The sequence below is a fragment of the Bubalus bubalis genome, chromosome 1 (genome assembly GCF_019923935.1).
Source record: "Bubalus bubalis isolate 160015118507 breed Murrah chromosome 1, NDDB_SH_1, whole genome shotgun sequence".
Classification (NCBI taxonomy): domain Eukaryota; kingdom Metazoa; phylum Chordata; class Mammalia; order Artiodactyla; family Bovidae; genus Bubalus; species Bubalus bubalis.
Window position 1 is genome coordinate 55,484,494 of NC_059157.1, and position 18,911 is coordinate 55,503,404.

General features: G+C 41.5%; 1 protein-coding gene across 7 annotated transcripts in view; it reads left to right on the top strand.

Annotated features, from left to right (window-relative positions):
- The window catches only part of LOC102416140 (amyloid beta precursor protein), a 307,476-nt gene that overhangs the window by 63,078 nt on the left and 225,487 nt on the right, over positions 1 to 18,911 (top strand). For all 7 annotated transcript variants that reach the window (XM_025281991.3, XM_025281961.3, XM_025281968.3 and 4 more), the window contains exon 2: positions 5,786 to 5,953. In XM_025281991.3, the coding sequence (XP_025137776.1) occupies positions 5,786 to 5,953 (168 nt within the window). The remainder of the gene's footprint in view (positions 1 to 5,785; positions 5,954 to 18,911) is intronic.

Below are 18,911 nucleotides of genomic sequence, written 5' to 3' on the forward strand. Positions count from 1 at the left end.
GTTTTAATGCAGAAACCAGATGGTTTTCGTTAGCCACAAACCTTAAAATTACATAAATCCACGGATGCACTAAGCTATGGATCTGTGCCTTCTCCTTGCCAAGCTAGACTTCTCGGCCAGTGAAACAGAGAGTTCCTTGTTCCCTTTCTCTTTTAGTTGGGACTGTGTGGGGAGGAATGCTGCCAAGCCAGCTCTATAAGGAATTTTGATCTCCTTGATGATAATAAAGAGAAACTTTTTGGAGAAAGGGAACACCCAGTTTGAAAGACAGTGAGAGAACTTGTTTGAGAAGTTGGTTTTGTGCTTGTAAATTGCACCGATTCTAGCTAGGTGTAGGTTTCCAGGGTCACCTCTGCAGAGTGGCCCAGATTAGGTTTATATATTTTATTTGTTTGTTTTAATTTCCCCTTCAGCTTTTTAAAAGCTGTTCTCTAGCTAACTTTCTTTTGGAAAGTCCATTTTCACTTGGGTAGCTTGTCTGTATATGATAACCCTAAAATACGGAGCTGGCAGCAGATGGTTGTTTTTAAAAGATTGACAGCATTTTTTAGGTGTAGCTTTGGGTCTCTGTAGTTCAGAGCATTCTGTAAATAGCCTGTTGCTTCTGAGGCAATGTGCATGCGCCATTGTTTCGGCCGGTTATTCTGTTCCTTGTCATTGAGCACTGTTTTCCCATGGGAAAGCATCTTTGGTCTTATGATGTCAGTGGAAAGTCATTCAAGTTATAAGAATTATCTTCGTCTTCAGTCTCTCTGAAATGCAGAGACTATGAATGGCCGTTTATAGCAGGGTGCCAATCTTTTATGTGTTGTCTTAGATTTCTGCCAAGTAACATAAAGTTGTTACTTTAGATGGTGTTAAGATGAAAGCAAAATTAAAGTAATAGTTATTTAAGTGGGTATATTTCCCATCCACTCAAGAGTTTATCGTTTCTATTAAAAAGAGAAATGTTTTGTAAAAGTTAGGAATAATTACCTTTAGGATGACTTGGTCACTAGCTGCAAATAATTTACTCTAGGATGGAAAGATTTCAGTTTTAAGAGTGTTCATTTTAACAAGCCCTGAAAAGGACACTGTGTATGATGTATTAAGCCATTTTTTGAGGCTTCATTCAAGGAAAGGGATTTTGGTGAACCTGTTGGGCCCTTGGAAGGCTAGGTATTATCTTCTGTGCAACCCCCTTGGCGTGGTCATGGTCTCCTTCTGTTTGAATGCCAGCGAGTGAGTGGGCTGCTCTCAGAAACCAGGCTTTGTTTCTTAGATGGGTTATTTGACACCAGTAAGGATCCTGGGTTGTTTGTCTTAATTAACTGAACCAGGGATATGTTACTTAAAACCTGAAATTCTTTGCAGGCGGACTTCATTAAGAATAGAAAAGCCTCAAGCTCGGTTTGTTCTCCACTGTTCCCTTACTCTGATCTTGTGCACGGCTGGTGTTGGCTTGGAAAAGAATTTTTGCCCGAGAAATACGTTTTTGTGATTGAAGTATTTATTTATAAAGGGCTTCTTGTAATGTCAAATTTCACAGATACGCACATACAGCCAATTTTATAATTTCCAGCATAATAAGTTGTCCTAAGTATTCAGGAATCAAGGTTTGAGCTATTAAACAGCTCCATTCTAAGAAAATGGGCATGTTAATGATCATTACTCTCCATACTTTTTTTTTTTTTTAAGTTAATACTAAATCTCATCTGGTAGAAATCTGAAAGGAATTGAAGCATATGTCTTCTTAACTCCCATTGTCAAAAGGAGAAAATCATAGGCAATTAAAGATGTATTCCAGTAAGATGATAGGGCCATAATCAGTTCATTTGAGGGGAATGAGAGAGTGATTACCACCATTTGGTAGTGGGAATATAGAAACATACAAACAGATGGCAGTTAAAATAACTGTAAAGTCAAAAAGACAGAAAAATAATGAAGAATGGAAAAAATAGAAAGACGGTAAAAAGTCAAGGTAGGAAAAGTGGAGAAACATTTGATGTGTTTGTCTGATAGAGTGGCCAGTTGTCTCAACTTACCGGTGCCTCTGACAGTTTTAGTGCTAAAAGTCTCATATCCTGGAAACCCCTTAGTCCCAAGCAGACTGGTTGGTCATGTTATTATCGGGATAAGCACTTGCCTGACTTACTGCTTTGTCCCTAAAGACACAGTGCCTAGCATGTATTGTATACTCACATTTACTGAATGAAGAAATGTTAGTTGCTTTATTTATGTATTATTGCCATTGTTATATTTTAGTTGCCACTCAGCAGCAAGGAGGTGAAAGACTTCTTCAAGTAGGTAAAAGAGAAGCAATGGCCTAATCTTTAGGAATGTCTTATTTGTGGCATTGAAGGATTTTGAGTTAGTAAGAGGATAATCAGAAAAATAGAGAGCCAGGCTAGTTCATTGTGACAGAAGCCAAGGGGAAAGACTTGCAAGGAAGAATTCAGGTATGGCAAAGAAACTGAAAAGTAACAGGTATTGGAGAAAAATATTTCCCTTTCTCAGGAAGTTATATGTAACCTTTGAGAAAATTGTTCCAAGGGTGGGAATGTAAACCACACTATAAGAGTCTTAAGAAGCAGGTAAGAAGGTAGTATCACTGAGTATTTAAATCACCATCTGATAGGATTTGTTGGAAAAAATGAAAAAATAATAGTTCTTCTGGAGCAAAGATAGGTAAACTGGGGGCCACTGGGCAGATCTGGTCTACCGCCTGTTTTATGAAGAAGATGTTCCCATGAAGCACCACATCCATGTTGTCTGCTGCTGCTTTTGCACTGCAGCAAGGGACTTAAGGGCTTCCCAGTTGGCGCTAGTGGTTAAGAACCTGCCTGCTAACACAGGAGACGTAAGAGACACAAGTTCGATCCCTGCGTCAGGAGGATCCCTTGGAGGAGGGCATGGCAACCCACTCCGGTATTCTTGCCTGGAGAATCCCATGGACAGAGGAGCCTGGTAGGCTAACGTCCATAGTGTTGCAGAGAGTCCAACATGACTGAAGTGACTCAGCGCACACACAACAGAGTTGAGCAGGTACAAGAGACTGTATGGTTCACAAAACCTGAAATATTTACTATCTGGCCTTTGACATAGAAAATATGTTGACCCTCCCTGCTCTAGAATATAACAGAATGGAAGGAAATATTTTTTGTCTATTTGCTTTTTTTTTTCAGTAGAGGAGATCTGAGCATGTCTGTGGATGTATTGTGAAGCTGAAGAAAAGGAAGAACTTATTGGGTATCTTATTGTTGTGTAATAGGTTACCTCAAAACTAATGGTTTAGAATAACAAAGACTTATTATCTCACTTTCTGTGGATCGAGAATTTGGGAGTGTCTTCTGGGTGGTTCTGGCTCGAGTTCTTTCTTGAGGTTTCAGTCATGTCAGCAGATGAAGGCTTGATGAGGCTGTAGGGTGTTTCCAGGCTCATTAATGTTGCTGTTAACAGGAGACCTCGATTCTGCATTACATGGGCCTCTCCGAAGGGCTGCTCGAGTGTCCTTTCAAAGTGGCACCTGGACACCCCCTCCTGCCCAATACCAAGTGATCCCAAAGAGCAGCGAGGCAACCCAATGCCCTTTACAGCCTTGCCTTGGAAAACATATATCATTTTTGCCCTTTTTTATTTGCTGCAACAGAAAAACCCTGAATATTTTATGGATGACAGTGATGAGAGCATTAATCTAGGAAGTAGGGACTTCCTAGATTAGATTCCTAGATTCCTATTGGGACTCTTGGAAACTGGCTGCCATGGGGGAGAGAAATTGATACCTCATGTTCCTTGAGGGGAGGATTTGGAATGAAGGGCTTTGATGTTGACAAGGAGATAGAAACTGTGGTGAACTCACTGTGGAGAATCTGAGGTACAGAGAAATGTTGAAATAGAGAGGGGGGAGTTTATCCAACAAAATTATTACCAGCCATGGTAAAAGATCATTAGTCTCCCTGTTCAGTTAGGGGTAGGTTCTCGAGATTCTTAGACTGGAAGCCTTTGGGACAAGAATGAGTTTGAGCAGAATAAAGTACCATGGCGAATACAATGGTGATTTCATTATTAGATTTTCAATTCCTTGACAGTGGAATTTAAAAATAAATGTATTAATACATAAATTTTATGTATTTATCTATATTATAAATATATTTTATGTCCTTCATTGCATCTAATATGGGGGGCCTTGTCTATAGGTATCTGACTACTTGACTTTCTTGCAATGTTATTATCTTACTACTTAATTCAGTAAAATGGACAAAATTTATATGCTGTTTTTTGAGGATCAAGGCATTGAATTTACTCTTATTCCCTCAGGAAAACTGTGAAAGTTAACGTTTGTGGAGCTTTCTGCTCAGACTGTTTCTTTGCATCTGTTGGATCATGGGCCTCTCGGTTTCCGACCTGGAAATTATAGAGGAATTCCCTGGTGGCTCAGATGGTAAAGCATCTGCCTACAATGCGGGAGGCCCGGGTTCAATCCCTGGGTCAGGAAGATCCTCTGGAGAAGGAAATGACAACCCACTCCAGTACTCTTGCCTGGAAAATCCCATGGACGGATGCTGGTTAAAGCCCCAAACTGGGGAGCTGAGGGATCCCAGCTACTCTGCTGATGATCCAGTACTATGGCTTGCATTGCTGTTTGTTACCTTGGGCTTCAGAGAAGCAGAATCTTACTAATTACATTTTACAAAGCAGAACTAGAAATGTTGAAAATGTTACCTGAAACATGGTTTTAGAGATTGTGCCCAGGAGCTTTTGCTCAGGTCTGAGAGGTCTCAGCTGGGTTTAGTGCAAGATTTTTTTTTTTAAAAGGATAAAAATCCTCTTAGGGATTTATGGACAAAATATGTATGATGATGACTAGAATGGACAGATGTTTGATCTATTTTTACATTTCTGTGGGAAGAAGTGTCAGGAAGCTCTTTCTTTAACTGAAATCTCTTGGTGTAATTTTAGTGTTGTTGTTTTTTTCCCTCCTGTGAGCAATTTTTAGACATGATACAAGTTATTCTAGAATCGCCTGGTTCCCAGCTACATGAATGGCTTCTGTTGGGAGTTAACTCTTCTTGGCATGGACCTCACACATTTCCTCGGCAGCTGGGTTTAACCAGGGAGGAATTACTTGGCCACCATGTCCTGTCTTTTGATACTTTGGTTTTGAATAAGACTTTCACTCTTGCCAATTTATTTTTCATCTCTTGCTGATTTTTTTTTTTCCTTTTTGAGCTATCAGAACCTCATAAGTGGGGTAGTGTGGATATTTCAGAACTTCCATTTTCCCCTTTTAAAAATATTTATATGGGAAATTCCCTGGTGGTCCAGTGGTTAGGACTCAGTGCTTCACTGCTGTGACCCAGGATCAATCCCTGCTCGGAGAACTAAGATCCCACAAGCTGTGTGGCGTGGCCAATATGTGTATATATATATGCTGTGCTGTGCTTAGTCGCTCAGTCCTGTCCTACTCTTTGCAACCCCATGGACTGTAGCCCACCAGGCTGCTCTGTCCATGGAATTCTCCAGGCAGGAATACTGGAGTAGGTAGCCATTCCCTTCTCTAGGGCATCTTCCTGACCCAGGGATCAAGCCCAGGTCTCCTACAATGCAGGCAGATTCTTTACCATCTGAGCTACCGGGGAAGGCCAGCACACATAAAGCTTTACCCACAGAGATTGATAATTGAGAGTTCCCAAGGATAGAGCTGTTTTTCGCATATCACCATGCCATGTTTCTCGTCATAGCCCTACCTCCAGCCTCCACCCCAGAGCTATGGATTTCTGTAACTAACCGAAACCTCCTTTTCCAGGTGCCCACTGACGGCAATGCCGGCCTGCTTGCAGAACCCCAGGTGGCCATGTTCTGTGGCAAGCTGAACATGCACATGAACGTGCAGAACGGGAAGTGGGAGTCGGATCCGTCGGGGACCAAAACCTGCATTGGCACCAAGGAGGGCATCCTGCAGTACTGCCAGGAAGTGAGTCTCCGCTGCTGGCCGGCGGTTCACGCTGGACCACATGCGTGTTTCTTGTTCATTTAACTTCTTTCACGTTTGTGTTTTATCACTTGCAGTGAACATCTTGGTTCCTAATGATTCCCCATACCATATTTACTTGCTTTATCCTACAGTATGCATAAACATTTTTGAAATTATTTACTAAATTTACTTAACTATTAGTAAAACCAACTTAAGTATAATCTTGTATGTAAAATATACTTCCATTTTTTAAAAAAAGAGGAAACACTCAATTGAGCAAACTTGAAAGTATCTTGGCACTTCTGTTTATCTTTAGAGTGTATCCCACTATGGCTGTGTAGTCGAGGTATTGTGTTTAAAAGTAACTAGAAATTGGGAGATTGGGGTTGACACATACACACTACTATATATAACCAATAAGAACCTACTGTACGGCACAGGGAACTCCACTCAACACTAATGGTCTATGGGAAAATAATCTAAAAAGGAACATAGATAACCTATTCATCTTGCAGTACAGCAGAAACTAACATAAATGAACTATACTCCAACTTTCTAGAAATAAATAAAAGTGACTAGAATTAACTTTATGTTATCAGTTTGATATATTTTAGCTCATTTATCTGTTTAGATTTAATTTTAGTTTTTCGCTCCTTTTTGTTACTATTTGAAAACGTAAAACACTTAGATTATTGAAACACTAAGGAGTTGCCCTCTGAATTCTCACTTGTCACCCATACTCTATTAATAAATATTTTCATCATTCTTGATTTATCCTTCTTGCAAAAGAAAGAATGGATAGTTTTCCTTTTTTTCTTATAAAAAAGGTAGCTTACAGTAAGTACTGTTCTGTACTTTGCTTTTTTAACATAACTTTTAGATCCTGGAAATCACTCCCTTGCCATTTGTAGAGATCTTCAGCCTTCATGTAATTTTTCCGAGTTTTCTTGCCATTATTGTATAGGGTATTTTTTAAAATCAATTCAGTTTAAAATAACTGGAGTTGGGAAAGCTCAGAAAATCTGGGGCTGCACAGAGTCAGACACGACTGAAGCAACTTAGCAGTAGCAGCAAGGCATGTTGTCCCACATTTCTAGATAGTTATATATTCCTACAATATGTGACTCTTTGTGTTTTAAGAACATTTCAAGGAATTAGTCTTATGCCTCTTGACAAAGCAAAATTTCTTATCTTCCATAAACAAGAGATAACCTACCAACATTTTCTTTATTGTAATCTTTTATGTACAAGAAAATTTTCTTTGGCCTTTTTGGATTCAAAATGTGTGTTAATGAAATACATATATATACACATATATATATACCCACATGTATATTTTCATTGATAGCACCATAAGAAAAGACCATCTCTAAATTCTAACTCCTGTATTTTGAAAAGCAAAATGGCATGGTGTTATCACAGTCTATTGCATATCAAGTTATTTCTGTCTTGAAGGAGTATGAACCATGATGTGAAAAGATACTTCTTTGTACTTAAGTAGAAATCACTAATATTTGCATTCTTTATATTTTTCTAAAAAAATTTATTATATAAGCGCAGATAACAAATTTACTTTGCCTAGCTATGACATTTCTAAAATACACATTTTTGGAAATAATATTCACATTCAATTGAAGAGTTCCTATAGTACAGTTTTGTGGATAAATTATAAGTTTGGTAAATTGGGACTCTGCATGCATGCTTATAGGTTTTAGATACTATTTTACTTTTCTGGATACACCTGCAGATTACTGAATATTAAATTCATTTTTCTGAAGGCTGCAACTCTTTTATTTAATGACATTGATTGTATCATTATTTTCTGTTGAATGACTCTTCTGATGTACATATCATAGTTGGCATCTAAGGTTTTCTTCTGTGTCAGTTATAAATAATCAGATGTTTTTACTTGCATGATGACTCTATAAAAATCACTCTTCATAAGCCTGAGAACAACCCTTATTCCCACTCCACTTAGAGATCCCACTAATGCCTGGGTAGCTTTGCTTCCTGTTTTAGTCTGCTGCTTGTCCCAGAGCTAAGCCACAGAATTGTTCTTTCCAGTCCCAGAGTTTGCCAGATTGTTGGTGGTCATAGCGTGGTGGGAGTGGGTGGGGAGAGGGAGAGTGAGCCCTTGGTTGTTTCTCCTTCGTCTTGAAATTCTGGTCTTACCTGCTTGTCTCAGCTCACCACCCACAGAGATCGTGTACAAGGATGCCATCATACAGGCCAGAGTCTTAAGATGGATTAGACAAAAGTTAGGCTAGAGAAGTAAGAAAGGGTCCAAACATCAGGCCTTGTGAGCCCTTTTAATGAATTTGGTCTCTTTTGTTAACAGCAGGCTTCCCTTGTGGCTCAGCTGGTAAAGAATCTGCCTGCAATGCAGGAGACCTGGGTTCAGTCCCTGGGTTGGGAAGATCCCGTGGAGAAGGGAGAGGCTACCCACTCCAGTATTCTGGCCTGGAAAATTCCATGGACTGTACCCCTGGAGAAGGAAAAGGCTACTACTACCCTCTCCAGTATTCTGGCTTGGAGAATTCCATGGATTGTATAGTCCTTGGGATCACAAAGAGTCAGACACAACTGAGTGACTTTTACTTTTAGAGAAGGAAATGGCAACCCACTCCAATATTCTTGCCTGGAGAATTCCATGGACAGAGGAGGCTGCTGGGCTATAGTCCATGGGTCACAAAGAGTCAGACACAACTGAGTGACTTAATACTTCTTTCACTTTCACGTCTGTGACAACAAAAGTGTCTTTGAAGGTGTTTTTTTTTTTTTTTTTTTTAAGAAGGAGAATAACTACATTAGCATTTCCAAAAGTCACCCTCTTGCTTGGTCACTCTGACTGCATATCCAATTTCTCAGTTTCCTGGGGACCAACTGGAGCTTATTCTTCCCCCCACTCTATTCCACCAGTGACTCTAGGCTGTCAAGGTTTTAGACCCCATGACCTAGCAGGTAGGAGAAGGGAGCAGAAGTGAGGAGTCATCCCAGACTTTCCCCAAGAATTTTACTGGTGCTTAGATGTTAGGAGGGAGAAGGCAATGGCAACCCACTCCAATCCTCTTGCCTGGAAAGTCCCGTGGGCGGAGGAGCCTGGTAGGCTGCAGTCCATGGGGTCGGGAAGAGTCGAACACGACTGAGCGACTTCCCTTTCCCTTTTCACTTTCAGCATTGGAGAAGGCCATGGCAACCCACTCCAGTGTTCTCGCCTGGAGAATCCCAGGGACAGGGGGAGCCTGGTGGGCTGCCGTCTATGGGGTCGCACAGAGTCGGACACGACTGAAGCAACTTAGCAGCAGTAGCAGCAGCAGACGTTAGGAGACAAATGCTTGTTTGTGGCTTTTTAAATACATCTTTCATTAAAAATATTTCAGTGCAAGATGATTGTATAAATACTTTTCTAGAGCCCAATGGTTCTCTCTTCCTTCTTCAGACATATATCTCTGGGTGCCAAGGATACAATAACAAGTAGAACACAGGACCTGTTCTTAAAGGGGGATCTCAGGGGCGAGAAAGGCTTACAGAAAATCGAATGGTGATGATGTTGGTACATGGTGATAATGTTGATGATGCTAGTGCCATCTAACTTTTATTGAGCATTAACAAGGTATTAAGCTACCTTGCCAAGTGTTTGCCCTCATTTTATCCTCATGATGCCTCTGGGGAAGAATCCTAAGAAAGAACCCTGGTGAGTTGCAACCTTAAGTGAATTAAAGTACATCAGTGGAAGAGAAGCAGTAGCTAGAAACTGAGGCTCAGAACCAGGAGGCATTGTGTGCTGGAAGTCAAGCTAGGTTAATATCTAAATGAGAGAAATGATGGGGGTGCAAATGGGATGCAGACCAGAAGTTCAGTTCAGTTCAGTTGCTCAGTCGTGTCCTACTCTTTGCAGCCCCATGAACTGCAGCACCCCAGGCTTCCCTGTCCATCACCAACTCCCAAAGCTTGCTCAAACTCATGTCCATCGAGTCGGTGATGCCATCCAACCATCTCATCCTCTGTCGTCCCCTTCTCCTCCTGCCTTCAGTCTTTCCCAGCATCAAACCAGAAGTGGTTGAAGTGTAATTTTTGACAAGGCAAATCATGACTGTGTTGCATAATGAATGCATATCACAGATTTTCCTCAATTCATTAATTAATCAGATAACCTCTAAGGTGTTATCCAGTTTGACTTGAAGAGATTTAAATTGTTTTTCAACAGACTTCATTCCCAGGGCTGTGAATAGGACTCATCTGATCTGCAGTGCATGAAACAGGAAGCATTTGCATTGCTATCAGATTAGTATTTACCCCTACAGGGTAGCCTTGTTGTTGATCTTGTTCAGTTAGTTGCCCAGTCCCATGTCCTGCTCTTTGCAACAGGGTTACCTACAGCCAGTCAGTCAGAAGAACATACCCCATTGAATGAGATCTCCTTTCCCCAGCACTCCCAGACTCTGGAAGACAACACTTGTATTTCACTGCTGAGACACCCAGTACGTAATCTCTTTTGTCCATTTCTGAATCATGGACGTTGTTTTATAATAAAACAGCCTCCTAACTTGGCAAATGGGAGAGCAGTTTTGAGGGAATAGCATGGGAGGAAAGTGAAATTGTGGTTGGTTACAGGAAGAATAACATGTCTGGGTGATGCAGCCATCTGTGGCCTCTTTGAGGAAAGACCAAGAGGCAAAGAACTTGTGAGCAAGTCACGGGAAAGGGAGAGGCTTTGTCTTTTAAAGGGAAGGAACCTAAGCTGAGGAAATTGTAGGAAGAGTAGGTGTCCATCATATGAAGACTAGGCTCAAGTGTTAATAAAAATAGAGAGAAATGAGATCCTGTTCATAAGTGATTAGCTGAGTCTTAGAAAAGAAAAATGAGGAAGAAGGGTGAATTTAGTCAGTTTATGTTGACAGGTGCTTAAAATCCACTTGTACATGGAGAATATTTTTTCCTACTGATGGAGAGAATCTTAGGGTGGGGATAACTTACAGAATTTTTAAAGCGGCATCCAGAAACTGGATCCTCAGACATTGGAACCGAAACTCAGCGCTTCCTGGAATTTCTCTGTTGGGATCTCTTGTTATCTGCTTATCCTTATCCTTTATGTTCGCCTCATTTTCTCTGCATAAGATGGGCTTCCCCTAGGAGGTCAGGGAAAATGGCAGCCAGTAGCTCTGGGAATGTGTCTTCCCAGCTTAGAATTCCAACCTCATGCTGGTAGTTTGCATGCTTAATTCCCAGCAGGGAATTCTTGTTGTCCTGCTTTTGGTCATGCATCTATCTTTGGACCAGTCATCATAGCCACCGAGGACTCAGTACTGGGACTGGCTTGTCGTGGTCGTGAGGGTGTATGGTTTGTTTGGTAAGCCAAGCAGACCCACCTGGTGCAGGGAGAGGAGCTCTTGCCAGAAAAAAAGGGGTGATGAGTGGCATGGAGGCAAAATAGAATAATGACCACAGCCCAACACAGTGGGCTTGGAAGCACACAGAGCCTTTTCAAAGCTTTGTAGATTGGAGAATGGGCATCTGAGGAAATTCATAGTGCATCATGACTTTAAACAACTTTTGGGAAGGTATGGTGGGGGGGGTGGTGTTGTTGGTGAGATATTCGCTCAGAACCTTTAAACGGTGTTTGACTTTTTCTATTGAATAGTACCTCCTAAACGGTCGACTTGTAACATTCCTTATTGGTATTTTAGAGTCTTCCTACTATTTGCCATGTTGTAGGTAGTTTGAAATTTTTCTTTTATAACTAGAAATACCTTTCATTTGTAAGACTGAATATTTTTGTGTGCTGTTGGGAAATGTTTTTTTTTTCCATTTTTTTTTAAACTCCATGTTTTTATTTTAGATGATCGTTTGATTCCTTGTTAATATAGCCAGGGAAAATAATATTCATAATTTTTTCAGCTCTCCTCACAGGTTTTGTAAGATACATTATTTTTGTATTCTTAAAGTTTAATATTATGGTCTGTTCTATTGCCATAATTCTCACAGTCGTAGGTTCTGCCTTTAACTTGATTCATTGTTTGCAGCCAATACTTTCAGCAAAGGATCTCAATTTCTATATTTTTGATTCCTCTCTTTCTTTGAATGCCATTATCTTGCTGCTACTGCTGCTAAGTCGCTTCAGTCGTGTCCGACTCTGTGCGACCCCATAGACGGCAGCCCACCAGGCCCCGCCGTCCCTGGGATTCTCCAGGCAAGAACACTGGAGTGGGTTGCCATTTCCTCCTCCAATGCATGAAAGTGAAAAGTGAAAGTGAAGTCGCTTAGTCGTGTCTGACTCTTAGTGACCCCATGGACTGCAGCCCACCAGGCTCCTCCGTCCATGGGATTCTGCAGGCAAGAGTACTGGAGTGGGGTGCCATTGCCTTCTCCCGCCATCATCTTAGTTATTTCCAGAAGTTGTTCTTATTAAACAATAACTTAGTTATGTACAGAATTCCAGGTTGACAGGTATTTTTGTTTAGCACCTTTAAGGTATATATATCCTGGCATCTACCATTGTGCAGATTCCCTTTTTTTAATATGCCAGACTGTCTCCATTTATGGTGCTCTTCATTTACTGATTATTTTCTCTCAATAGTGATGAATCATTTTTTTCTTTATGTTCTCAGTTACTCTTATGACCAAAACACAGATGTTCTAGAGACAGCTGGCTGAGTCAGAGAGGCAGCTGTGAGCAGTCTGTGATCCTAGGACAGAATGAAAGCAACTGAACTCATGACTATGACCTCATTTTGACCTTTTGCTAACCAATTTAACTCACTTGTTAATTTGTTTTTCCAAAGAATTGCCTGTATAGCTGCACCTCCTGTCTGTTGGTGCTTAGCTAAGTGTGATGTGTCAAATACTATTATTTTGATGGTGAATTATCTAGTCCATGTCCTTTATAGTCTCATGCTTCTCTCGTTTTGTATTCCCTGATACTGGTTGTTTTGTCGTCATTATTATTTTTCTTTTTTATTTTGTGTTTTGGTTGTGCTGGGTCTTCATTGTCACACAGGGCTTTGTCTAAATCTGGTGCATGAGCCTTTCATTGCAGTGGTTTCTTCTGTTCCCAAACACAGGTTCTAGGGTGCAGTAGCTTAGTTGCTCTGTGGCATGTGGGATATTCCCAGATGAGGGATCGAACCCGTGTTTCCACATTGACAGGCAGATTCTTAATCACTGGATCACCACGGAAGTCCTGGTTGTTATTATTAATACTGGCATTTTGCCTCCTGATTTCTTTGGTCCTATCATTGGTCGTGGGCAAGGTTAGGAAGAAAAAAGTAGAAATTGAGGCTTCCCAGGTGGTGCTAGTGGTAAACAACCCACCTCCCAATGCAAGAGATGCAGGTTCAATCCCTGGGTCGGGAAGATCTTCTGGAGAAAGAGATGGCATTCCACTCCAGTATTCTTGCCTGGAAAATCCCATGGACAGAGGATCCTGGCAGGCTACAGACCATGCGGTCACAAAGAGTCTGAGACAGCTGAGCCATTGAGCATGCACCTTAACTCCTGGCTAAAAGCCCTTATAAAGTTTGATTGGGAAAATAGTGTGAAACTTGTTTGTATAATCAGCATTTTATCTCATTTCATCCACATTCTTGTTACCCATAAATTTCCTCCTGTTCCCTAATCATAATAGTTATGTTTCTGCCTAGTCATCATTTAAATACTGGGCACTTTTGAAATATAAAAATTTTCTTTACATATTTTTAATTAGCACAGTGAGTACCATTCTTTTATTTTTCTCCATCAAATGTGTATTGAGGACTGGTATAGACTAAATATTTGTGTCTTTCCCAAAATTCTTCTCTGGTGGCTCAGTTGGTAAAGAGTCTGCCTGCATTGTGGGAGACCCAGGTTTGATCCCTGGGTGGGGAGGATCCCCTGGAGAAGGAAATGGCAAGCCACTCCAGGATTCTTGCCTGGAGAATTCCATGGACAGAGGATCCTGGTTGGGCTACAGTCCATGGGATCACAAGGAGTAGGACACGACTGAGTGACTAACACTTGCACTTTTTCCCAAAATTCATATGGTGAAGCCTTAAGTTCCACTGGGATAGTGTTTGGAGCTGGAGACTTTGGTAGATAATCAAGGTTAGATGAGGTCATGGCGGTGGGACCTTCACAATGAGATTGGCATCCCTATAAGAAAAGACACCAGAGAACTTGCAGAGAGTTTGCTTTTACTGCCCTGCTCACACAAAGAGGGGCAGTGAGCACCCAGAGAGAAGGTGGCAGTCTGCAAACCAGCAAGAGAACCTTCAACAGAACTCAACTCTGCTGGCACCCAAGACTTCCAGCCTCCAGGACTGTGAGAAAATCAATTCCTGTCACTTAAGCCAACTAGTTGATGATAGTTTGTTACAGTAGCCTGAGCTAAGACTGGGACTTACTTTAACTCCTTTGGGCAAAAGGATTATAGGCTCAAGGTGTCACTGAGAATTACAGTTCCTAAAGATCCTGCTTTATAAAACATTTTAACCAACACTAGTCCCTGACTCAGCGTGAGTCATCATTTAGCAGCTGCTTGTGGACCGCCTATTGTTGGCACAGAGACTGGGACTGCATGAGGCTGGTGCTCGGCACTGCTTCCGGCACTGGCAGTGAAGTGAAAGGCGCTCCGTCCTGTCTGACCCTTTGTGACCACATGGACTCTACAGTCCACGGAATTCTCCAGGCCAGAATGCTGGAGTGGGTAGCCTTTCCCTTCTCCAGGGGATCTTCCCAACCCAGAGATCAAACCCAGGTCTCCCGCATTGCAGGCGGATTCTTTACCAGCTGAGCCACAAGGGAAACCCCTCATAAAATGACAGAGCCCCCTCCATAAAATGACCTTGGGGTCCTCTCCTGCAGAGACTGTTTCTTTCCATTGACAGAATTCCAAAGAAATTTTTAGCAAGAATTGAGGGTTGTTGGCCCATCATCCACATTTGCCCTGAGTTTATTTTTACCCAGTTAAGATGCAGGTGCTGTGATAACGCTCAATAAACATATAAACATGGTCTTCAATATTCAGTTAAACCTACCAAATGATCACTAAATACACTCCCTAAAAACAGGAAGCAAACCTAGATTATTCTTTATGTGACCCTGTGGTAATACATTCTGTTGAATTTATTTTTTTTAGTAGTACTCTTCTTTTTTTTTTTTAATTTTTACTTATTTCTTTTTGTTTGGCTGTGTTGGGTCTTATTTGCAGCACATGGGAGCTTTAACCTTTGTTGTGGTATGAGGAATCCTTGACTGCTGCATGTGGGATCTAGTTCCCTGACCAGGGCTAGAACTTGGGCCCCCTGCATTGGGGACCTCAGAGTCTTCGCCACTGGACCACCAGGGAAGTCCTTGCTCTACCGTTGCCTGTTGATGAATTGTGTCTTCCAGCAGTTACCCCCTCCCCTTCAGTCTTGGTTGGACATGAGACTTGTTTTAACCAGCAGAATGGAATGGTAGTGACACTGGATTACTTCTGGGTGTAAGCCTTAAGAAGGCCTGGAAATTTCCCCTTTTGCACTCTGGGAAGGAAGCCATGGGGAGAAACCGAGTGGAAGAGAATGGAGGCCCTCATTCAGTTGCCCTTCCTTGCGATACTCTAGCTGATACCATGTGAAGAAGAATCACTTGGTCAATTCACAGAGTTGTCAGGAGTTCTAATTATTATGGTGTAGTTCGCTTCTAAGTTGGCTCCCAACAGTGCTCGCCTCCCCTCTGGAATTCACATCTGTGCATAGTCTCCTCCCACACTGTGCAGGAGGATACTACAGAAAAGATGCATGTGATGTTTGAAGCTAGATCATAAAAGGCACGTGGCTTCTACCTTGCATACTTTTGCTGTGTTGGAAGCCAGCCACCGTGTCGTGAGGATACTCAAGCAGCTCCAGAGACATGTACATGTGCTAATAAGGACCTGAGTATTCCTGCCAGCAACCAGCACTCACTTGCCAGGCAACTAGGAAACTACTTGTAAGTGGATCCTGTAGTCTAGTGAAGCCTTCATTTGACTGGAGCCGTAGCTGACATCTTGACTGCACCCTTTTACAAGTCAGGATCACTCAGCTAAGCCACTTCCAGATTCCTGACCCACAGAAACTGTGAGATAAGAGATGCTTCCTGTTTGAAGCTACTAAGTTTGGGGATAGTTTGTGTGCAATAATAGATGACCACAACAGACGCTCCCTTGATGACTGTTTGTGGTCCTCTGGTAGTCCTCTGGTAGAAAAAAAATTCCTTCATTCTATACTAGATGGAGAAAGTGCTGCCATCCCAGAAACAATTTGAAAATAACTATATAAATTATTCATCATCTAACAGCCTACAGTGGCCACTTGCCTTAAGGAATTATTATATTACCTAGCCATTGGTCTCAGGAATCTAGGAGTCTTATAAATATAAGTAGATCCAAACTAGGATAGTATTCCCCTCAAAACATATGTTATTAAGGCTAGGAAGAAAAATTAGAATTTTTAGATTTTGTTGTCCTCTTTCTTTTGGATGAAATGAGACTTTAAAAAATAATGTTTTATTTAAACTAAAGGCTTTTTTAGGTTGAGAGAACAAAAAATTGAAAATACATTTCAGTTCTTCATCTGAAGTATCATTCCATCCCCAATTTTTTCTTTTTATACCAAATTTAATTCAGGCCAATTGAGCAAATATTTAGTGATTCAGGATAGGATTTTGTGTCAAGTGTTGCTGAGTGGCCAGACATCATTCTTGGCTCGTAGAAAGTGAAAGTGTTCGTTGCTCAGTTATGTTTGCTTCTTTGGACCCAGTGGACATTAGCCCGCCAGGCTCCTCTGTTCATGGAATTCTCCAGGCAAGAATACTGGAGTGGATTGTCATGCCCTCCTCCAGGGGATCTTCCTGACCCAGGGCTCGAACCCAGGTCTTCTGCATTGCAGGCAGATTCTTTACCATCTGAGTCATCAGGGAAGCCTCTGTTGGCTCTTACAGAGCTTCTAAGTATACAATGAGATAAACTGAGAAAAGAATTGAGGAAATTGAAAATGTGGATGAGGCTGTGAAGTAGACAGTCTTGATTGTGGGGATTTGGGATCTAACCCTAGAAGTGATTAAGGGCTATGTAATTGTTTTCAGTAAGACTTTTCTGTTCACGATACTAATAGAAAGATTAACCTATATGCAAGGGTGATCTGAATTGAGAAGAGGAGGGGATTCAGGGAACTTCCTTGGTGGTCCAGTGGTTAAGAATCCCTCTTGCGGTGCAGGGGATGTGGGTTTGATCAGTGGTCAGGGAACTGAGATCCCACATCCCAGGAAGCAACTAAGCCCGAGAGCTGCAAAAACAACAAAAATCCTGCATAATGCAACTAAGACCCAGCACAGCCTAAATAAATAAATATTTAAAAAGAGAAGGGAATTCAAGTCTCAAGATGCTAGTGTGAAAGGCATGGGAAAGATGATCCTGCCCATCGCTCTTGTATAGATGAACACATATGTGATACCTCAGTTCAGTTTAGTCGCTCAGTCGTGTCCAACTCTTTGCAACCCCATGGACTGCAACATGCCAGGCATCCCTGCATGGAGAATTCCTCACCACCTCTCAGAGCTTACTCAAACTCATCTCCATTGAGTCGGTGATGCCATCCAACCATCTCATCCTCTGTCATCCCCTTCTCCTCCCCTCTTCAATCTTTCCCAGCATCAGAGTCTTTTCAAATGAGTCAGTTCTTTGATCAGTTGGCTTTTCAGCTTCAGCATAAGTCCTTCCAGTGAATATTCAGGACTGATTTCCTTTAGTTTGGATCTCCCTGCTGTCCAGGGGACTCTCAAGAGTCTTCACCAACACCACAGTTCAAAAGCATCAATTCTTCGGCTCTCAGCTTTCTTTATAGTCCAACTCTCACATCCAGATGCTGTTATAAGGGAGCTCTTAGGGTCAAGTGCAGTGAAAGGGAAGCATGGGCCTCTCCTTTGAACCTGCATTCAAATGCAAGCCTGACACCTGAGCAGTCCAGGAAAGCTGCCTAATGGATCTTAGACTATGTCCCCCTTTTATGATAGGAGCACACAGGTGTGTATTGTAAAAGTTAAATGTTGTCAGTTAAATGAGAAATTATAAACGTCTGAGTACTGGTCTTTCTCTTCTTTTAAGGAAAAAGTTAAAACACAGGCTCTTTGACCCTCTCTAATAAGCAAAATACCTTCTGGGACTCAGGGGTGTAGAGCAGGTGTCAGTGACTCTGCTTGCTTATTCTGGAAACAGGTCTCTGGAGGGAGTTTGAGCAGGTTAAGCCTTGAGCACTGGCTGAGACCACCTGGGAAACTTACGTGCATATGGCTTTGCTTCTAGTCTCTTCTATTAGATTATGGCTATCCTTTCTTTTTCCTAAGTGTTTTCTTTTCCACAGTTAACAGTATGTGTTTTCTGTTTCTTTAACCTCCTTGCTCTAAATGAACAGTTGTTTTGTCTATAAATTAACAGAATCATAAGACAAAGCACACCAGTGCCTGGCCCAAACAAAAGCTGATGAGTTGAACAAAGCAATTTCCTTTGCCCAACTGTCTACTCTAAAATATATAACCCCAGACAAGACTTCTTTGTCAACTTTGCTGTCTTTGTTTTTTAGTTATGTGAAGTTAAAATTAATTGAACACATGTGATCCTTTTAATCTAATCAACTTTGAGGGCATATGGAAGACATGCTGCTATGGTAGAAACTGAAATATTCTTGGCCATTATTATTTTGCTGTGTGTGCCATCCACCTTTGTGGGCTTAAAATTGACCCAGAAATGACAGGCACCTATGAGTAGTTGTTTTGGTATTTGAAAGATGCAAAAATTCATATTATGTGAAAATTTTTTGAGTAGAGGTACCCTACCTGTATATGAGTTCAGTTCAGTTCGGTTGCTCAGCCGTGTTAACTCTCTGTGACCCCATGGACTCCTGCACACCAGGCTTCCGTATCTGTCACCAACTCCCAGAGCTTGCTCAAACTCATGGATTTTCTAGTA